The following is an 18225-nucleotide window of genomic DNA, read 5'->3' as shown; positions in this document are numbered from 1 at the left end:
AACAACAACACTTCCTTGTTCCGACTCACATGTGACCGAACTAACCAATCAGAAAACTAGTGGGACTTAGACTGAGGTAAAGGTCAGTTCACTTCTGAACCTTACATTAGTATGGACATCATGGCGGAGGCGAAGGGACAGAATAGAACAGCGATGCATAAATGATACCTTCTAATTGAGCAAACTAATGCAGGGTTACAAACTGTTTATACTGCCACGACATTATCTGTGAGGTGTCTCATGGCTCAAGGGAAAACGAGAACCCAACAGCAGAGTAAAAATCCCAGCCAATGTATTCATGAATGACCTTATCGTGACGTTCTTGTCACATGGAGTTTTGTAGCGTTTCCAGAAAGTCCAAAAGTCATCTAACCTCAGGCTGGTATGCAAATAAATGAGTTCCTCTCATGCCAAAATGTTTGGTCGGTCAACTTGGCTCAGCTAGTTTGTAATAAATTACACTGTATTACATATTAGGTGCAACTTAGCCTATATCATGCCACCAACAACATTTTATTGAATTATACACAAACTCCACATTCAAACACTCAGCAAACAATGTATATGGGAAGAAATGCTAGCAGTATTTCAGCAAATCTAAAACTTTTTGTCTTTCTTTTTTATGTGTGGTTTTCTTATGTTAGTGTTTATCTCCAATGTCACAGTAAATCTAAGTATGCAGAGTCATATTTATGTAGAATCCCTTAATATTAATGTACCCAGTCAGTTGACACGGTTCTGTGGCTTTGGGTCAGTAGGTGGTGAAACAGTGGTGTGAAAGTAAATTGCTTTTCCAAAACGTTCACAAAAAATGCCAATTCATTAATGTTTGTATTCCCAGACCTTGACTACAGAAACATGTAACTACAGTATAATATCATTTCAATGAAACTGATATTTCAAATGTAAAACACTGTTCTACTTGAATTCTGCTCAGTATTGATATTTTAAGAGACCAGAACTGCTCAAACCCCACTGCTTATTTATTAGACGATTATGTATTGTCAGCTCTTTTTTTCTTTTCTAATGCAGATTCTGTTTATTTTTGTTCTGCAGGTGCTCGCGGTCAGACCTGTCGTTGGCTCTGGAGGACTGCATGGCTGCCCTGGACCTGTTCCTGAAGAACCACTTTGAGGAGGCGCAGACCCGGCTCAGATGCAGGTAGGAAAACAACTTGAACTACATGCTAATACGAACTATTGGTCTCTAGTCGCTGTAAGTTTAGAGTATTGCAATGACTTAAAGAACTTTTCCCCCAAAAATCAATATACAAGTGATCAATTTGAAGGGGCAATATGTAAGAATTTTAGTTGAAAACATTGTAAAATCCACTAAAATTATCAATAGAATGTGAATAAATAGCAGTATTGACATTATGATGTCTTTGTACTGTGTTGCAGAGGTATCTACTAAAGTTAGCATGCACTACCCACTACCCTAATCCCTGAGCTCCATGTCTGAACTGCTATCTGCAAGGCTAACTGAGCTAACTAGCCTCGAGCAGGTACAGTTAGCAGCAGTGAGCGGTGACTTGATGTGATATAGCTGCCTTCTATTTTTGATTTTGACAGGTGGCCAATTCCGACATATTGCACCATTCACATTTCCTGATGAGTCTGCCTCCATAAAAGATCAATTTCTTTGCTCTACAAAAATGCCTGTTCTTGTTCTGCGATGGTGGTTTGATGATCTGACGCAGCTTTGTGTCACAATCACAATCACAAACTCCCTCTCTGGCCTCACACCCTGCCTCTCGTTTTTGTATTCCAACTCCGTCATCAAGTTACTCCCTTCTTCCCTGCTCATCCTCTCCTCTATTATCACAGCCTTCATCACACTGCTGTTATTATCTACCATCCTTTATTTCCTCTCCGGGGCTGTGGGCCACTCCTTAGCCCCAATTTCTTCTTTTCAGTGCTGACACCGAGACCGAGGAACAGCTTTTTTTCAGCCTGTGCTTTCTCTAAAGTAATGTTGTGCTACCATTGTCAGTTTGGTGTATTTGGTGGTATTGTTAAGAGCCATTTTGGTGTGTTTAACAACATTAGTGTCAAAAGAGTGATGTCATTTGTTTGATTTCTTAGACCAGACCATATTATGAAGACAACATTACATTAATACGTGTAATACACCAAGTGACTGCCCTGTAGCCGTAATCATAATATGCTTCGGTGTTTAAATCTGGATTTTCTGCCGCCTGAGGTTTCGCTATCTCAGCTCAGCGGGCGCCATCTTTTCTGTCTCAGCATTCTTCACACAGCTCTGTCTGTGCTGTCTCTGCCTCTTCCAGTCACTAGAGTGCCCCTGAACAAACAGGAGTTTCAAATATGCATGTGATTGTAGCAGTTTTGAGCCAAGATGGGTGGATTTGACATATCCGCTAGAACAGTGAGTGCAGACTGAAACTTAGGAAATAAGACAGGTCTATCCTTTAATAATGGTGATCTGGACAGGTGTTAGTGCGGTGGCTTTTCCTTCCCTCGCACCTCGGCGTAGTTTTAACAGGATAGCTCAGCTGACAGTGAGGGTGCAGTCAGATTAAAGTGTTGTTTTACATTTGAATGCAGCACATAAATCCAATTGAAATAGGGCTTTATTTTGTTTGTTTTGTACAAAACCTAATCACACCCACAAACTTTTTCCTATTTGCTGCTCTGAAAAGGATTTTCTTGAGGAAGCCTATAGCTTGAGGCATGAGACTTATGTAATATTGTGTAAGGTGCGATGACATTTGCTGCATTGTGAGAATGAGATGCTGAAAGACTTCGGGAACAAGCAGCCCTGAGGACATGAAAAACCAGAAGTTTTCCTCGTCCTCAGTGTCGGTCTTCTCTTTTATCCCATGTGTGTTTCCAGTTCTTTACTTCTCTCGATCTGTGTCTCCTCTCCCCGTCCTGCAGCTGTGTTCTGACGCAGTCAGGTGGGACACGGGTGTATCTCTGCAGCACACACACACACACACGCAGTGAAACTAAAATACCATATGTCCTCTACTTTTACCCCGTACATTACTGTTTATGGTCAATGGCAGCTGAAGCTGAAGGTCATCCCAGCATGCTTTGGGAGGAAGTCAGGGTCAGCCTTTAGTGTATTAATCCACTCATACTCATACCTATGTGCAGTTTAGAGTCTCAAATCCACCTGTCACAGTCGTGAAGATGACTGTGGATGTAAACTGGGACATGCACCATGTGTATTTCTCATTACCCAATAGAGAACTAGGAATCAAACGTTGTTATATAGACGTATATAATGCAATGTGTGGTTTAGATATTTCAGAATTATGAGGGATGTCGAATCTTTTTGATTGTCTTAGTCTTAAAGATATTAAAATATGTAATATTCCTGCATTAAGTTGTGTACTTAAAATATCCCAAATTTTTCCTTGTTCAAACCCCGAGAAATCCCTGATTTTATTCAGGATAACGATGTGTTTCCGTTTTTACTTCCGGGAGAGAGTCCGAGAGTGAGCAAGGAAGTCGGCAAACGTGACAAAGCGTAACATGAATACATTTTTAGAGCATTATCTAAACATTTCTGCCTCAGTCATGTAGATTTTAATAGGCAGCTGCTTTGTGTCATCCATTTAAGGCACAGTTGGTAGTTAGATGCATGCAGAAGTGTTGTTGAGCAAGAGACTGGTGTATGTACTGTATATGTGGAGATGTCAGTACCTTTTGGACTTGATGACATTGATGGATTGACAGAAGCTGAGGTCTTATGAACTGTTCCATTCAACTATTGAACAAACAAAACAGTCGAACAGAAGTTCGCTGGGGTGACTAAACTGTGGGGTTACTGTGGTTATCTTCAGCCGTACAGGAAGTCCACTTGCTTTTATATGTCTGAGGTTGTGAAGTCTGAGCTGTATCAGTATCCCCACCAGTGAGGATACTCATACTGCATTTAATAAGCCTGGTGCTGCTATCACTTTAAATTGCTACTCTCTTACAGGGTTCGGATATTTGAGGCCTGTTAAGCATAGTCAACCGCAGGCTCATCTACAACACTGTAGAAACATGCCTGCGAAGGGTTTTCTTTTTCTTAATCAGCCTTCAAATCTCAGAGGTATCCAACAGCAGGCTCAGTTGTATTTGCCAGCTCTCTGTTAAAACATGCCAGCAGACCAAACACACAACATCTTCCTGTCCTGCCCCATTCCTCAGGGCTGTAGCAGGGAGTGGGTGCAGGAGGCTGTGAGGTAGAAGTTGTGACGTTCTTGATATGTTTTGCTTGTGTCACAGTTTTTTTATTATTTAAACTGCTTCTTATCTAATTGTGAACTGTGCAGCTCAATTCTGTAACTTGCACACTGATAAGAGTCACGCATTTTGACACAAATAAAAGGTTTTGCATGCAGGGACGCTCTAGCCACTTCCTGATTGTTACCAACACGTGCAGAACTGAATACAAGGCCTGCTTGCACACGTGCCATTATCGAGAAAGTACAACACAACTCTTCCCTCGCATCGCGGAACATTGTGGTGAAAATATGTGGGAGACCCGGCTTCATCTCTGTCAGGAGGGTGTAGATGTTGGTATCCCTGATTGGAAAATATCCGAGTGCTCCTGTGAAATACTCGGCATTCCCAGCCCCTTCCAGCGGCGCTACAAGTTATTCAATTTACCTCACAGCTCCGTCTTTAAAGGCTTTGTTAGCTTGAGTTTGGGCTGTCGTCTTACATAAGCCTGACGCAATGGAAATGTCAGGCAGGTAATTCTCTCTGCTTCTCTTCGCCTTCTCTGAATCTCTGCTGTTGCTTCCTGGTTGTGACTACTGTAAGTTGAGTCACTTCACCGATTAGAGTGATAATAATCTTTTAGATTCCTTTGAGAGTTTAAGATCAGAATACTCAATTTTATGTCCCCGGCTGGCTTAAATTCACATGAATGTTACCGCTTTCATCCCTGTCTGCTTCTCCTTCTCTGTAATGTATCTATTAGTCTTTTCTTTATAGAATATATCCAGGTAAACAGCACTAGTCTTTGTGCTCCGTGGGTTGACAAATGCAAATTCAGCCTCCAGTATCCATAAAAGATCTCAGGCGGGTCACGTGAGTCAGTCAGAGCAGGTGAAATGTCAGTAATGCAGGCTGACAGCATTCTTCTTTACACACCTCTGTCTTTTATATTAACATACAATACACAGGCCCCGATTATTTAAAGCCTTTTAAATGATCTCTTTCTACTGGAACAACAAGTAAATCTTCTGGAAAAATGTGTTTGTGTGACGTGAGACTTAAACTCCTCCTTCATCACATCAAAACCTGCAGGGACTCTTGTTAAACACAGCGTGTGATATGACACACCAACAACCGCAGGTATAAATAGACGCTGTTTTTTTTACTTTTCTTTGTATTGTTTGTGTTTGAGTCTTCCAAGTATTCAGTCACTTCCGCCTGTAGTCAGCAGAAATGGATTATCTGACTACAGCTCCTCAAGTCATGTTCTCATGCTGAGTGCATCTCTTACTTGTTGTGACTGATTAAGTGACTTCTGTATGAATCTTTCCTTTTCAAACAAAAGATTTGGTAACAATTCATATCAGAGAACTCATATTAATCATTAACTAGATGCTTTTTAGCATGTATATTACAGTATAGTATATGTAGTATAGCATCATAGTAGAACATTTATAAGTCATTTTAAAGCTCTTATCAACCCTCAAAGACCTAGAACAATTTTTTGGGCGCCTGACTTTCTTGTATTTATTTATTTTTCTTACCCTATTCTTGCATCAAGTGCCAAACATAATTTGATTCAAGAGAAAGTTTCAGTTTGGCTCATTTATAGTCCCAATTTCACATGTAGCTTGTCTGAGAACAGATTAACTTATCAGGATTTTAAAAAGTGCCAGTGAAAATTGTTTTTTGTTTTTTTACTATGAACTTAAACAGAACCTCACAAAGTGTATTTGTTTTATTTAAAAAGATGTACTCTAATGTTTTAGACTTGCATATGAATTTTTGTCCACATTGGACCTTTACTAAACAAGCTCCAGCCATTTATTATAATATTACCCTTGACATATTTCCAGTGAAAAAAACAGGTATAATCCTATATTTCATTTACTGACCATGTAGATGTGTCCAAAAAAGACAGTACAATTGTAATTTTATTAAATCATATCGGATGACATTCAAACAAAAGTGACACTTAAAAAATATTTTATCCATTCAACACGAACTACAAAAGTAGCTTGGCTCCAACCATTTCCTGTTGGCCCAGTGGAAGAAACTACACAGGTTTCCTTGATGAATCAATGCCACTGAGTGTGATGGCGTTCACTACAGAGCCCCTGATGGGCCCAAACAAGACAGGGGATACTGCTTATTGACATTTCAGAACAATAGCTATTTGTTAGCCACCACCGGCTGTCTAGGTCTGCATGACCAGTTTCTACAACTACTCAGCCATTAACTATATGTTTTACCTGACCGACCTCCTAATGAGTACCTTAATTAATTATATAATAATAATTAATAGTGAGTAAGGAAGTTATTGTTTATAATTTACTATCTTAATATGCTTTGTTCATTATGGCCGCTAGTACCACAAGAGAAGTCATTCTCCATTAATTACACCTCATAAATTTGGTTACAAAATGCAAAATTACAAGTGTGAATAGTTTAATAATAACTCTCAATGAAGTCTTTCTAACTCACACACAAACACAAAACTAATTCACTAGTAGAACCTGTGAGTGTCAATAAGTGTCAAACTACCAGTGAATTAGTTATGAGCAACACCTCACTTTAGAGCGGGAACATATTCTGAGTTAGACTAAATTTAGAGTCAATAAAAAACTATTAACACTTGTAGTTTGATATTTTAAAGGTGCAATATGTTAGAATTTTAGTTGGAAACATTCAAAAAGTGATTTTGATGATATGAAATCAATGTATTGTGTTGCAGAGATAGCTCCTGAAGTTAGCATGCTAAGCTAGCCCTGGCCCATGTAAACACCCACAGTCCTCTGGTCCCCAAGCTCCAGGTCCACACCTCTAATTGCATGGCTAACTGAGTTAACTAGCTAATGGCAGCTACAGTTAGCAGCATTTAGCGGTTACTCCAGTAAAATGCTGCCCCCAGTTGGAGTATAAATTCAACAGGTGGCCAATTCTTACCTTATTTATCAAGTGTTATTGAGGGAGACTAATTTATGCCATGTCTTAATATAAAGTGTGACAAAAGGTTTTTCTCACCTCATCATCATCATCTCTGTCAGCACAACAGAAAGAGCCTGTGATCTATCACAATCAATATGTTGTTTGATATCTGTAACTCCCTCCCCTCCAAGGCTAGAGCAATATACTGGAAAACAACAGCTTTGTGTTGTCTTTTATTACAGAACCAAAGACAGCATGTATCATGCTCTGACCTACGCCACCATCCTGGAGATGCAGGCCATGATGACCTTTGATCCCCATCACATCCTGGCTGCAGGGAACACCATGAAAGAGGCCCAGGCCATCTGTCAGCGGTGAGACAACACAACACCTGGGTGAAAAAGCACCCCGATGACCAGCTGATAAACTGTGACGGGATTTTTTTTTTTGTAGTTCCCCTCTTGTCAGCTGCAGAAGTGAATTCTTGTTGTTGCTGGGTTGTTGTTTTTTTTAACTCTAGTTTTTGGACACTGGTTCCCATTAGCAACATCATACCAGAACCACAGAACATCATGAGATCATCCAGACGCACTGGCTGGAAGGAATGTCTCAACTGTCTGTCAAAATGAGTCCTGGAGCCACTGTGAGAATCTATCATGACTGGACTAACAGCAGATCTCATTAGTCCACCCAGATATAAACAAACACTCTCCAGAATTGAGGTCAGAGCTGCGGTTTTCTTTTTCAGTGTCTGTCTGCGAGGTGGACCGTAAAATGCTCGGTCAGCACCTTGTGGTAACTTCAGCTCAGCATCCTGTCTTCACTGGAAAGAGGCTGAGTCACTGATTTGCGTAGAAACAAGATAAGCAGAGAAATGCGGGACAGTGCAGCGCTGATGAAAAACAATCCGGTAGATTTTCAGACTGGTGGTGATTGATGATGGTTTTGTGTTTTGTGCTCTCTCGATCAGGCACCGCAAGAAGTCAAGCTTCTCCAAAAGCTCCACAGAAGGTCAGTGAAGGTCACTGTGTTGACAGGTTGAGTAAAACATGTCAGCATGGTAACATGTGTGTGAGCCTGAGTCTGCCCTAACACATCAGATTTGTCCCCTCTGCCGAGTCGTTCAAAGCTCAGCTCAAGACCCACTTTTCTTTTTGCTACTACTAAATGGGCTTCCATAATGTTTTTTTCACTAGTTTTTACATTGCTCAGGGGTTTTTATCTTGAACTCTGTGTAATTACATGATCTTTATTTTCTTTCGCCTTCAATTGTTAGGCACTTTGGTCAACTCATGTTGTTTTATGTGCTTTAGAAATAAATTTGACTTGATTCGAGCGAGTTAAAAGTAGCACTAGTTTGAATTGTTGCTTCGCTTGTGTGTTTGCATTTTCAGAGGAGCTCCACGCCGAGGTCTGCTACGCCGAGTGTCTCCTGCAGAGGGCAGCGCTCACCTTCCTTCAGGTCAGGGCCTGATACCCAGATAATCAGTGAATCTGCTACGAGTGTCCTTAAAACTCATCCTCTGTTTCTTTTCCTTCCCTTACCTCTGCTGCTCGCTCGCTCGCTCTCTGAGTAGGATGAAAACATGATCAGTTTTATCAAAGGGGGAATCAAAGTGAGGAACAGCTACCAGACGTACAAGTGAGCATCCTAAAGCCCAGAATATCCTTGTTCTCATCTCAAAATGCTCGTGTTGTTTCAAGTTTTCTCAAACGCGACCTGCTTCTTTTAACTTTACCTCACAGAGAGCTTCACACAGTCCTCCAGTCCCCTGGATACACTCATGGAGACAACCACGGCCATTTTGAGGGTGGTGTTAAACTGGGAATTGGAGCCTTTAATCTAGTAAGTAGAAGGCTGGATGTAATCAAACATGGTTAAAAAAATAGTTGTTCACATCATGACTTTTGGGGAACAGGACTTCCAGAAAATATAAAACCTGAACCAGTATAAGTATAAAAGACTGATACCTGCTTTACATTAATTGTGATGCTTAAAGGGGCAGTTCTCTGCAAAATCAAAAATACATATTTACCACATATACCTTAAAAATGCATTTGAAAAACTAAACAGCAATGTCTTTCTATAAATCCTGACCCGGTTACTCAAGATAATCCACAGACCTTTTTATGAGCAGTTTCATGTCGGAACTATTTAAGCTCAGGCTCATGACAGCTTGGGACATAAACATAAGCTAGCTTAGTTAGCTTAGTTAGCTAGCCTCTCATCCATAAATTGATACATGCCTCCTTCTTCGCTGTGATACCGAAAGAAAATAGTTCCCACGTGAAACTGCTCACAACAAGGTCTGTGGATTATCTTCAGTAAACGGGTCACGTTGTCTGGAAAAAGACATTGCTGCTGAGTTCAAATTCCTTTTTTTTTGGCGCCTCGAGCACCGTAAGCTGATTGCCATACCTCACACCAAAACAATCTAGATGGACAAAGAGCTCTACAGGTAAGAGGAAAGATATGTTTTATGGATTTTGGGGTGAACTGTCCCTTTAAGATGAGGCACATTAGAGAGGCTACACATGCAGACAAGCCGTGTGTTTTGATCTTAGTGCTCGTCATGCAGCAATTATTGATCACTGTCAGATTATAGCCAATCATGTGTTGGTTGCATGTTTTCTTTTTACTCATGAGCATCTTAAACATTGCAGTCCAATCTTATTCACTTTCAAAATAATTGTTGCAAAAGAATAAAAATATTGCAAACTAATTTTCGTACTTCAAAGTTCAAAGTTTACAATAAGATAAGAAGATATATTATATTAAAAAAGTACTTTGGGCTACTAGACATTTGTACATGTTCCTGTTATTGCTCACCTGTTTCATTCACTCGCAGTGTAAACTTTACACTTGTACAGTATTTTCATGAGTCAAGATAATCTCCTTGGAAACCCCTGGTATTGTATTCATAATGAAAGGTTGCTGTGATTCTGCTGCTAGCGTTTCATTCCACCGCTTGTCTACTTCCTGCAGATGATTTCCATGTTGCCCACGCGGACGCTCAAGCTGCTGGAGTTTGTCGGATTCTCTGGTAATAAGGTGAGCTCTGCTGGCAAGTGAGAGCCAGTCATGGCTGTCAGGACTGAGGGCGTAATGTTAGAGATGTTATGGATGTTCTGCGCTATGTGTGAAGTACTGTGTCTCTGCTGTTAACAATGAGAAATACATATGGATAAATTGTGAACTGTATCTGTGACCACAGTTTCACTGGTTCGTTGATTCACAGTGAATCGTGCCTGTGATTTGTGGTGAAACTGATGACTACTTCTGAGTTGACACGTTTTAGCCAAAGCAGGAGACGAGACTCATACAACTCTACAACTTGATGGATGAATGACTCAGAAATTGCTTTGATCATGAAAACTAATGACTGTACTTCTTCGTATTTGTTGTGATTAGAAAATTATTTTAAGCCTTCGATTCTTTCTTTTTTCATTCATTCAAATTTTAAACTTCTCAACTTCTCATAAAGTAAACAACGATGCGTTCTAAAGCCATCACCTGTCATAAACCTAAGGGTGTATTGATGGACTGCATGGTGCACTTAGAGGTTTGAAGCAGGATATTGCACATAAATTAAATCAGCAGCAAGGGTTGACTGAACAGTCTTCTTTCTACAGTTTTGACTCATGCATGCCTTATTTCTATAAAAACAAAATTGCCGGTTTTGCCATGAATGTGTTTCTGAAGCACAGCTTGTCATCTAACCAGAAACCAAGGTATTTATATGAGGATACTCTTTCAATTTGTGTCCCATAAGGAGTAGTAATATTCACTTCAGTGGAATCGGTTGTTTTCTAGAACAGCATGTATTTTGTTTTATCTGAGTTTTACATAAATTTAAGATTAATTTAGTTTGCTGTATGAATGTATGTAGCCACTATACAAACATAATGTGAAAAGTGTTTTTACATCATCATCAAACGACCTCTTATCTAGACATCTGGAGTCCCAAGAGTAATGCAGACATGATCTCAACTCAGTGAACATGCATATCCTGTGTATCTTGCACTATGTGCTTGCATATTTTGCACACAAACCTATCTGTGACCTATCTCTGTTCTGATTGGATGCCTTAAAGTACTCTGGTAGACAAACAGACGCCGCTCCATCAGCACAAACTGAATTTAAAAAGTATATTATGTATTTCCGGCCTCTGTGGTTTCCCTGTACACGATATTTCTCCAAAATACATTAATGTGTTCTGAGCTCATGTGTGTGTCTGTGTGTGTGTGTTCATGCAGGAGTTTGGCCTTCAGCAGCTTCAGGAGGGCTCTGCAGAAAGCACTTTTAGGTCTTTCCTATGTAACATGTTGCTGCTCTGTTATCACACCTTCATGAGTTTCATACTAGGTAAGCAAAGAAACACACACACATGCAGCTCCAACCAACCTCAAAGACAGACAAAGTCAGCTGGTTTTGTTGCGTTTTGTTTTTGCAGGCACCGGAGAGGGAGACGTCGCAGATGCAGAGAAACTGCTACAGCCATATCTCAAAAAATATCCTAAGGTTTGCCAGAATTTAGCACAGTGTCAGAAATCGTCTGCATAATTAGAAGTGTTCTTAAACATACTTTGTGTTGTGTTTCTCCCAGGGATCCATCTTCTTGTTCTTCGCTGGTCGAATAGAGGAGATCAAAGGCAACTTGGATGCTGTGAGTGCCCATCGTTTCTTTACACCTGACAACAAAATAAGACAAAAACACATTCACCTCTGCACTTTGCATGAGAAAAAATTTGACTTTTATGCATCTGCCATTACAAATTTCTTATGTTTCTGTCAGCCTCTACTTCAAGTTGAGAGGGCAAGTCTGTTCAAAGATATGGTCATCTTACCCTAACCCTAACCAAGTTGTGTCGATGCCTAAACATATTTAAGATAGGATCAAATGTTTTTCTTCTGCTAAACAAACAACAAGTGAAATGGATATGAAAATTCATCTGTGTTGTCAAGATCTAGACACATAATAAACAACAATACATTTTAATTCTTCAAGTGGTTAGAGAGGAATAATGTAACAACCAAACTGAAAAGAAACACCTCCCACATACTGTTACTGTATTGCTTACATTATTTCTAAAATATGGCAGTACACTGTAAATTACAAAAATAAATTTAACTTTAAAAAATTCAGGAAACTGATTATGTCAGAATTAAGTAGACTGTGAGACTTAAAATTATTAGTCTACTTTACTTGGATATGTCATGACAGGTCAGGTCTCTTCTTCCAATTTGAATGCCCATAGATCAAGTTTATCCTCACTTATTGATTAAGTATAAAAAAGGTTTTGAATTGAGCCTTCCTCTACACATAATGCTTAACTCTAATTAATCATAATTAAAGTATACAAACCACAAAAAGAAAACTCTGCCTTCATCTTTACAGTCTCCATGAATCGTTGACCCGTTCAAACATCCTTTGTGTTGCACTGCTCGCTGTGTACTGTATTAACATTCACACCGAGTATGTTTAAGAAGGTGAGATCCTCTGTGGTTTGTGTGTTCTCCAGGCTATCACCCGTTTCGAGGAGTGCTGTGAGGCTCAGCAGCAGTGGAAGCAGTTCCACCACATGTGTTACTGGGAGCTGATGTGGTGCTTCACATACAAGAGGCACTGGAAGATGGCCTACTTCTACGCTGACCTGCTCAGCAAGGAGAACTCCTGGTCCAAGGTGGGCCACCATAGTGCAGGATTTATTAATGTTTGGGCTAGGAAAATAATAAGGATGACAAAAAGACAGGGAAAAGAAATGGGTTGAAGTACTTTACCCCCTCATTTTAAACAAGCAGAAATTCCTTTGAAAGCAAAGATGATAAAGACCAAAGCAACTTCTGTTGTGCGGTAGTAAAAAAGAAAATGACATTTTATGCTATTTAGGGAGACAGAAAGCTTACCCGGCAGCTTGTCTCGAAACCAAGCTGAAGACTAAAAATGGATGCGAGGTCTGCAGCCCTTCTCTGACTCTCTCCACTCCACACAGTTGTAGTTTTTTCTCTCCTCATCTCATTTAAAAAGGAAAGATGGGATTTCAGCAGTAACCACTTTTTCCTTCCCTCAGGCTACCTATGCGTATATGAAAGGAGCCTACCTCAGCATGCTGACTGCAGATGATTGCCTAACCTTCGGGGAAACTGCGTTCACTCTGTTCAGGTATGAACTGTGAGCTCAGGCTCCATTGAATCTACTCGCAGCACCCACAGTGAAACAGAGATGAGTCACTGTGACAGTTATACATGATGTCATAATCTCTTCTGAGAATAGATTGTCTTTGGGAGGGAATATGAATGAAAATGAAGCTATTACTATCAGAGAGCTAATATAGCTAGCATTGGCTCTGCATTACTCAAATCTACTGCATGTGTTATATTTTTTCTCCATACTACCGATGTGTATGCTTTATCATATTTCAGGCAGGTCCCAGGGCTGAAGCAGAAGATAGCAGGAAAATCCTTACCAACGGAGAAGTTTGCTATCAGGAAAGCCCGCCGCTACCTTTCAGAAAGCCCCATTCCTCTTCCTGCTCCTCCACTGGTCAGTACTATTAGCCATGTCGCACTGCTTTACTTGCAGTGTGACAGGATTTTTACAGTTGCAGTGTTGCATTGTTACTTTGAAATTACCAGACCAAAAATACTCTATTTTTTTTTAAAAACTAGTATTTTTGTTTCACACTGGCGTTGGCTTTTAACAAGCTCTGTAGGCCTCCCCATTAAGCACACAGATATTTGCATGTACTGGGTCGACCAGTCAGGATGGACCTGCCAAATCCTCCTGGTTCAGGCTGTTATAAATAGCTCCTGTATTCTGTCCTGCTATAGATAAAAGCAGCAGAGTGATGAGTTAAAGAGGTAACTCACGGCTGCTCACTGAAGTATATGATTTCCTCTTTTTCAAGGAGATTTTAGAGTTAAAGGTGAAAGGTTGACAGAAAACTATGCTGAAATGAAAAGTGTTCTGGGGACCTCATTTTCCTCTGAGAACAGCTTGTTTATTCAGTTACAGAAAAAAGATTTGTATTATTACCTGAATATTACAGTAAATATTAAAATTCTGACTTTGAATTTCTTCTCCAAAATGACATAAACTACATTCCCCTTTATGACATTATTACAAACCTTCTCATACACACAGGGCTTGGTTGGTCTCTCTTGATTGGCTGAACCAGTCAGGCTTAATAGCAGCACTATTTGTGCTTTTAGAAATAGTGTTACAAGAATAACCATTTTTTTAAAGGTGTCCTGTGGAGGTATTTGTACACACACAAAAGTTGTGTGTATCCTCAAGGTCATACAAACATGTTGAACACATTTCTTGTATTATAAAACAGTTGAAAAATCAGTTTAAAAAGATTTTTAATAAGCTATTGTTTGTTTGCTGGGAGTCTTCTTCTTCACTTCCTTTGTTGGCTCCTTGCTTAATTTGTATGAATTTTACTGCCACTGATTGTTGATCAGTGGAATAGCATCAGATCAATGTATGATGACCTGTAAGAATTAAATGTTGTTGTTCTTTTTTTACAATCTGTGTATTTTTTGGTGTCTAGGAGATGATGTACATCTGGAACGGCTACACGGTCATTGGCAAACACAAAGACCTGACTGAAGGCATGCTGAAAACACTGGATGAGGCTCAGGCTAAACTCGATAGCAGCCCAAGTATGCACAATTATTTACAAGAGCCAAGAGGATCATTTTAATGGATTTAATTTTATATTAAGATAACTCCTAACTGTCCTGTTGTGTGTTTTTTCAGGGACTGAGTTCTCCATAGATGATCAGTGTCTGCTGAGCCTCATGAAGGGACTGTGTCTCAAACACCTGGGGCATCAAGAGGAGGCCGAACACTACTTTACCCTCGTCCTCTGCAAGTAAGCCTCGCTCCGTAATGCGCAAAGACATGTACTACCCAGAAAACCAGATATGCTCTAGTTTCTTGCAGTGTGTCATCAATAATTAGCCTGATCATAACCATTGTGCAGTTCTGTTTTGAAACACAAACAGCACAACAGTTGAAAGAAATCTTTGTTCATACTGACTTCATCTCCACACATACTGTAACCGCTGTGTTTTGACACTATCTGCAGTGAGACGCAGATCAAGTATGACCACTACCTGGTTCCTAATGCCCTGCTGGAGCACGGCCTGTTGTGTTTGGAACAAGGCAGACATGATGAAGCTATCAAACTCCTAGAAACAGCAAAGTAAGTCTTTGAACCAGATTATTAAAATCCATATTAAAAGCAAAAAATCATTTGTTCTTATAGCGATTTTTTTTAACCAAAGATGCTGTACATGCTTGCAGCAGTTTAATTAACAAACAACAATGTTTGCTTTGACTTGATTGTGAATCATCATAATTTACAGATTCATTACAATGGGTGAAAAAGCATTTAGGTTCGAGATTTACCCTGATGTGATTGTAAATGAGAGTTTTTATTCTGTTTCAGGCAAAATTACAAGAACTACTCGATGGAATCACGGACACACTTCCGTATTCAGGCTGCTCTGCACAAGGCCAAGGGCATAGGGGAGAATGGCACCCATGTTCCCTCCAGCCCATAACAGACAGAGGAGGGCACAGTAGAGCTGAGACAGCTATGTCTCTCTGCAATCCCACAATCCAACACTCAGCCCCGCCCAGCCCCACCTATTCGGGTGGATGATGTGTTTTTTTTTTTCAACAGGAGGGTAGAGGAAGATGGATGCCTATTTTTCTCATTTGTGCCTCCCTGCCGGGCAACTGCAGCTCTATGTGGCCCTCACTGTCTTAGACAGGTTTTCTGCTCCCTCTTCAAGAGTTATATTATAACGAACTTTACCTCCTTGTGTGATTTGAAATAGAGACAAGTTGAGAAATGTGCCTATATTTATGAAACATTGCTTCTAGCAGGCTTGTTTGTCTAGCACTGTGGCCACCCATAAGGGGCGCACTAGGGTAGAAAACAAGGTCACATTTATGTAGTATGTACATATGCAGCTTACCTCCACTACGACCCCAGAATGAAAATGTGCCCAGTTCAGGGTAGTAGGGCTGGATCTGATGGAGCCAGAGTGCCAAACAGCCCCCATTAATTACTGACACTCACCCCACCCGGCCAGCAGCACCATGTGACCTGGTTACTACAAAGCTCCCCCACTTGTTTTAATAAAATGTAAATGAAACATTATTGATAAAAAATGTCTTGAGTAGATGGGGGATGACACATATTTATGTGTTGACATAGTTTGACATCAGGTATATATCACACAATTCAACACTTGGTCCATGAGCACTATGAGACTGTTTTGTTCTGTGTCATTTGATATACTGTATATCAGGTTCAACCTTTGTTTAGCTTTCTGTTCAAAACCAATATGACCTAATCAGAGATCAATTCTTTATGATTGGATTCAATTTTACACTACATAATATTTGGTTAATTGTGTTTTCAGAGTGAGTGAACGTTTTATTGTTTATTTTAATTTTTGTTCCTTTTCTTGAAACTTACTGAAACATTTAAAGACACGAATTTATACATGTGGATTTCTTTTTTCTGTCACATTCTGAAGAAATAATCATTGATGTTTATAGTTACATGTAATGGGTTTTGCACAGAGCTACTGTATTTAAATCAGCCAGCCATGCAGACTCTCGAGAGTCAAGAAAATGAGAGTTGCTGTGAGAGTTGTTCTTTAGATTATATAATGTAAATGGCACCTTTTTACACATATTGTCCCGTTTTAAGGGGACAGATGAATGTGTCTTTTAGAAAGGCAGACTCCCTTCTTTTCTCCTCCTGGTGTGTGGGACAGGCTCCAACAGTACTTGAGCTTGAACAAACAGGCCATTCACCCCGGGCAGCGAAGGACTGCGTGCTTGTCCGCCTGTTGCATCTTTAGTGAGTGAGGAAGCTCTGAACGGGAACCACCGCAGTCTACTTGCTCCTTGCATATCAGCCATGCTTGACTAGAACCACCTATAGAAGAACTTGAACATCATAACCACGATCCTGTGTCAAAAAAGAATCTGTATATGAACAAATGCTTGCAATGACTTGAAATGATAAGGCAGGACAGGGCCACCTCTTACTATATTTGTGGTGAGGTTATTTGAAGGGCTGTGTCACAGCGACAGAGTGTCTAAAACCTAGAAACTCAGATGGTGTCTCAAGTGTTGGAATTGAGCACTGCTGATTTATTCATGATTAGAGTAAGGTTTGGGATTCAAGATGATGACTAGGGGTCAGTTTCAATGTTTTTTAATGGTGGAGGAAATGTACTTTCAATATTAGTTTAACAGAAGTCGCTCCCTGGAATATTCCAGTAACAAATCATATTTTATTTTCTAATAATTAATTAAGCTTATTTTGCTTTTTTCCCCTTTGTTTTTCTCTCTCCAATATATCTGACAGAAACTCTAACCAAATATAGTGGCATTGTGATGTTTACAATCAGCATATTTTACCGGGCACGGCTACCACTCAGAAGAATGACATTCCTGTACGTACTGAATGTTTCTATTGTAATTTAAGTTGAAATGATACGAAACTAAAAAGCACATCCAATTTTGTGTTGTCTTTTTTTTTTTTTTTGTTTGTTATTTGTACATCACTAAAGGATTCACAAAATGTAGTGTTGACAGTACAAAGTGGCAGTATTTACAGAACAAGGAGACAATGCATGCATGCAGATGTTTGCACCTGTAGTCATACGTGTAATCTAATCCACTAGACAGAGTAAAGTCATCTCATCTTGTTGACATGCAAAGCAATGGCAGCCACGGGTAGGAAGACAAGAGGTGTTGGAATAGTATTCATCATATTCAGTTGAAAATATACGGAGCGGGCTTAAATTGAACAGTAATGAACCATGAACGAGTGGGTGATCATTATATATTTTTAAGACAATACTGGTCTTAGCAAAGCTGGCCTAAAATTGCAAAAACAAATACTAATTTCTCGATTTCAACTCTGTGTTTACGTTTTTAGCGGAGGGTAACGTGATCACGAATTTGATTGGCTGTGGGTAAGCGCTTCCTGGATGTGGGTGGCAGCTCATTGGTCCAATTTTATGACGGGGCGGTGCTTCGTGTTGCTACATTACCAGCTTTTGTCGCTATTCGGC

General features: G+C 39.9%; 1 protein-coding gene across 1 annotated transcript; it reads left to right on the top strand.

Annotated features, from left to right (window-relative positions):
* Positions 1-1081: 1081 nt before the first annotated feature.
* On the top strand, positions 1082-15803 carry ttc39a (tetratricopeptide repeat domain 39A). Its single transcript, XM_073476747.1, has 17 exons — positions 1082-1161; positions 7352-7483; positions 8080-8120; positions 8504-8571; positions 8687-8751; positions 8856-8955; positions 10096-10161; positions 11367-11475; positions 11564-11631; positions 11717-11776; positions 12633-12794; positions 13182-13273; positions 13534-13654; positions 14667-14778; positions 14876-14990; positions 15207-15323; positions 15570-15803. The coding sequence occupies exons 1-17, from the start codon at positions 1097-1099 to the stop codon at positions 15682-15684; spliced, it is 1608 nt and encodes a 535-aa protein (XP_073332848.1). The 5' UTR covers positions 1082-1096; the 3' UTR covers positions 15685-15803.
* The last annotated feature ends 2422 nt before the right edge of the window (positions 15804-18225 follow it).

Source organism: Pagrus major, chromosome 11 (assembly GCF_040436345.1).
Source record: "Pagrus major chromosome 11, Pma_NU_1.0".
NCBI classification, from domain to species: domain Eukaryota; kingdom Metazoa; phylum Chordata; class Actinopteri; order Spariformes; family Sparidae; genus Pagrus; species Pagrus major.
This window is presented reverse-complemented; position numbering and strand designations above follow the sequence as displayed.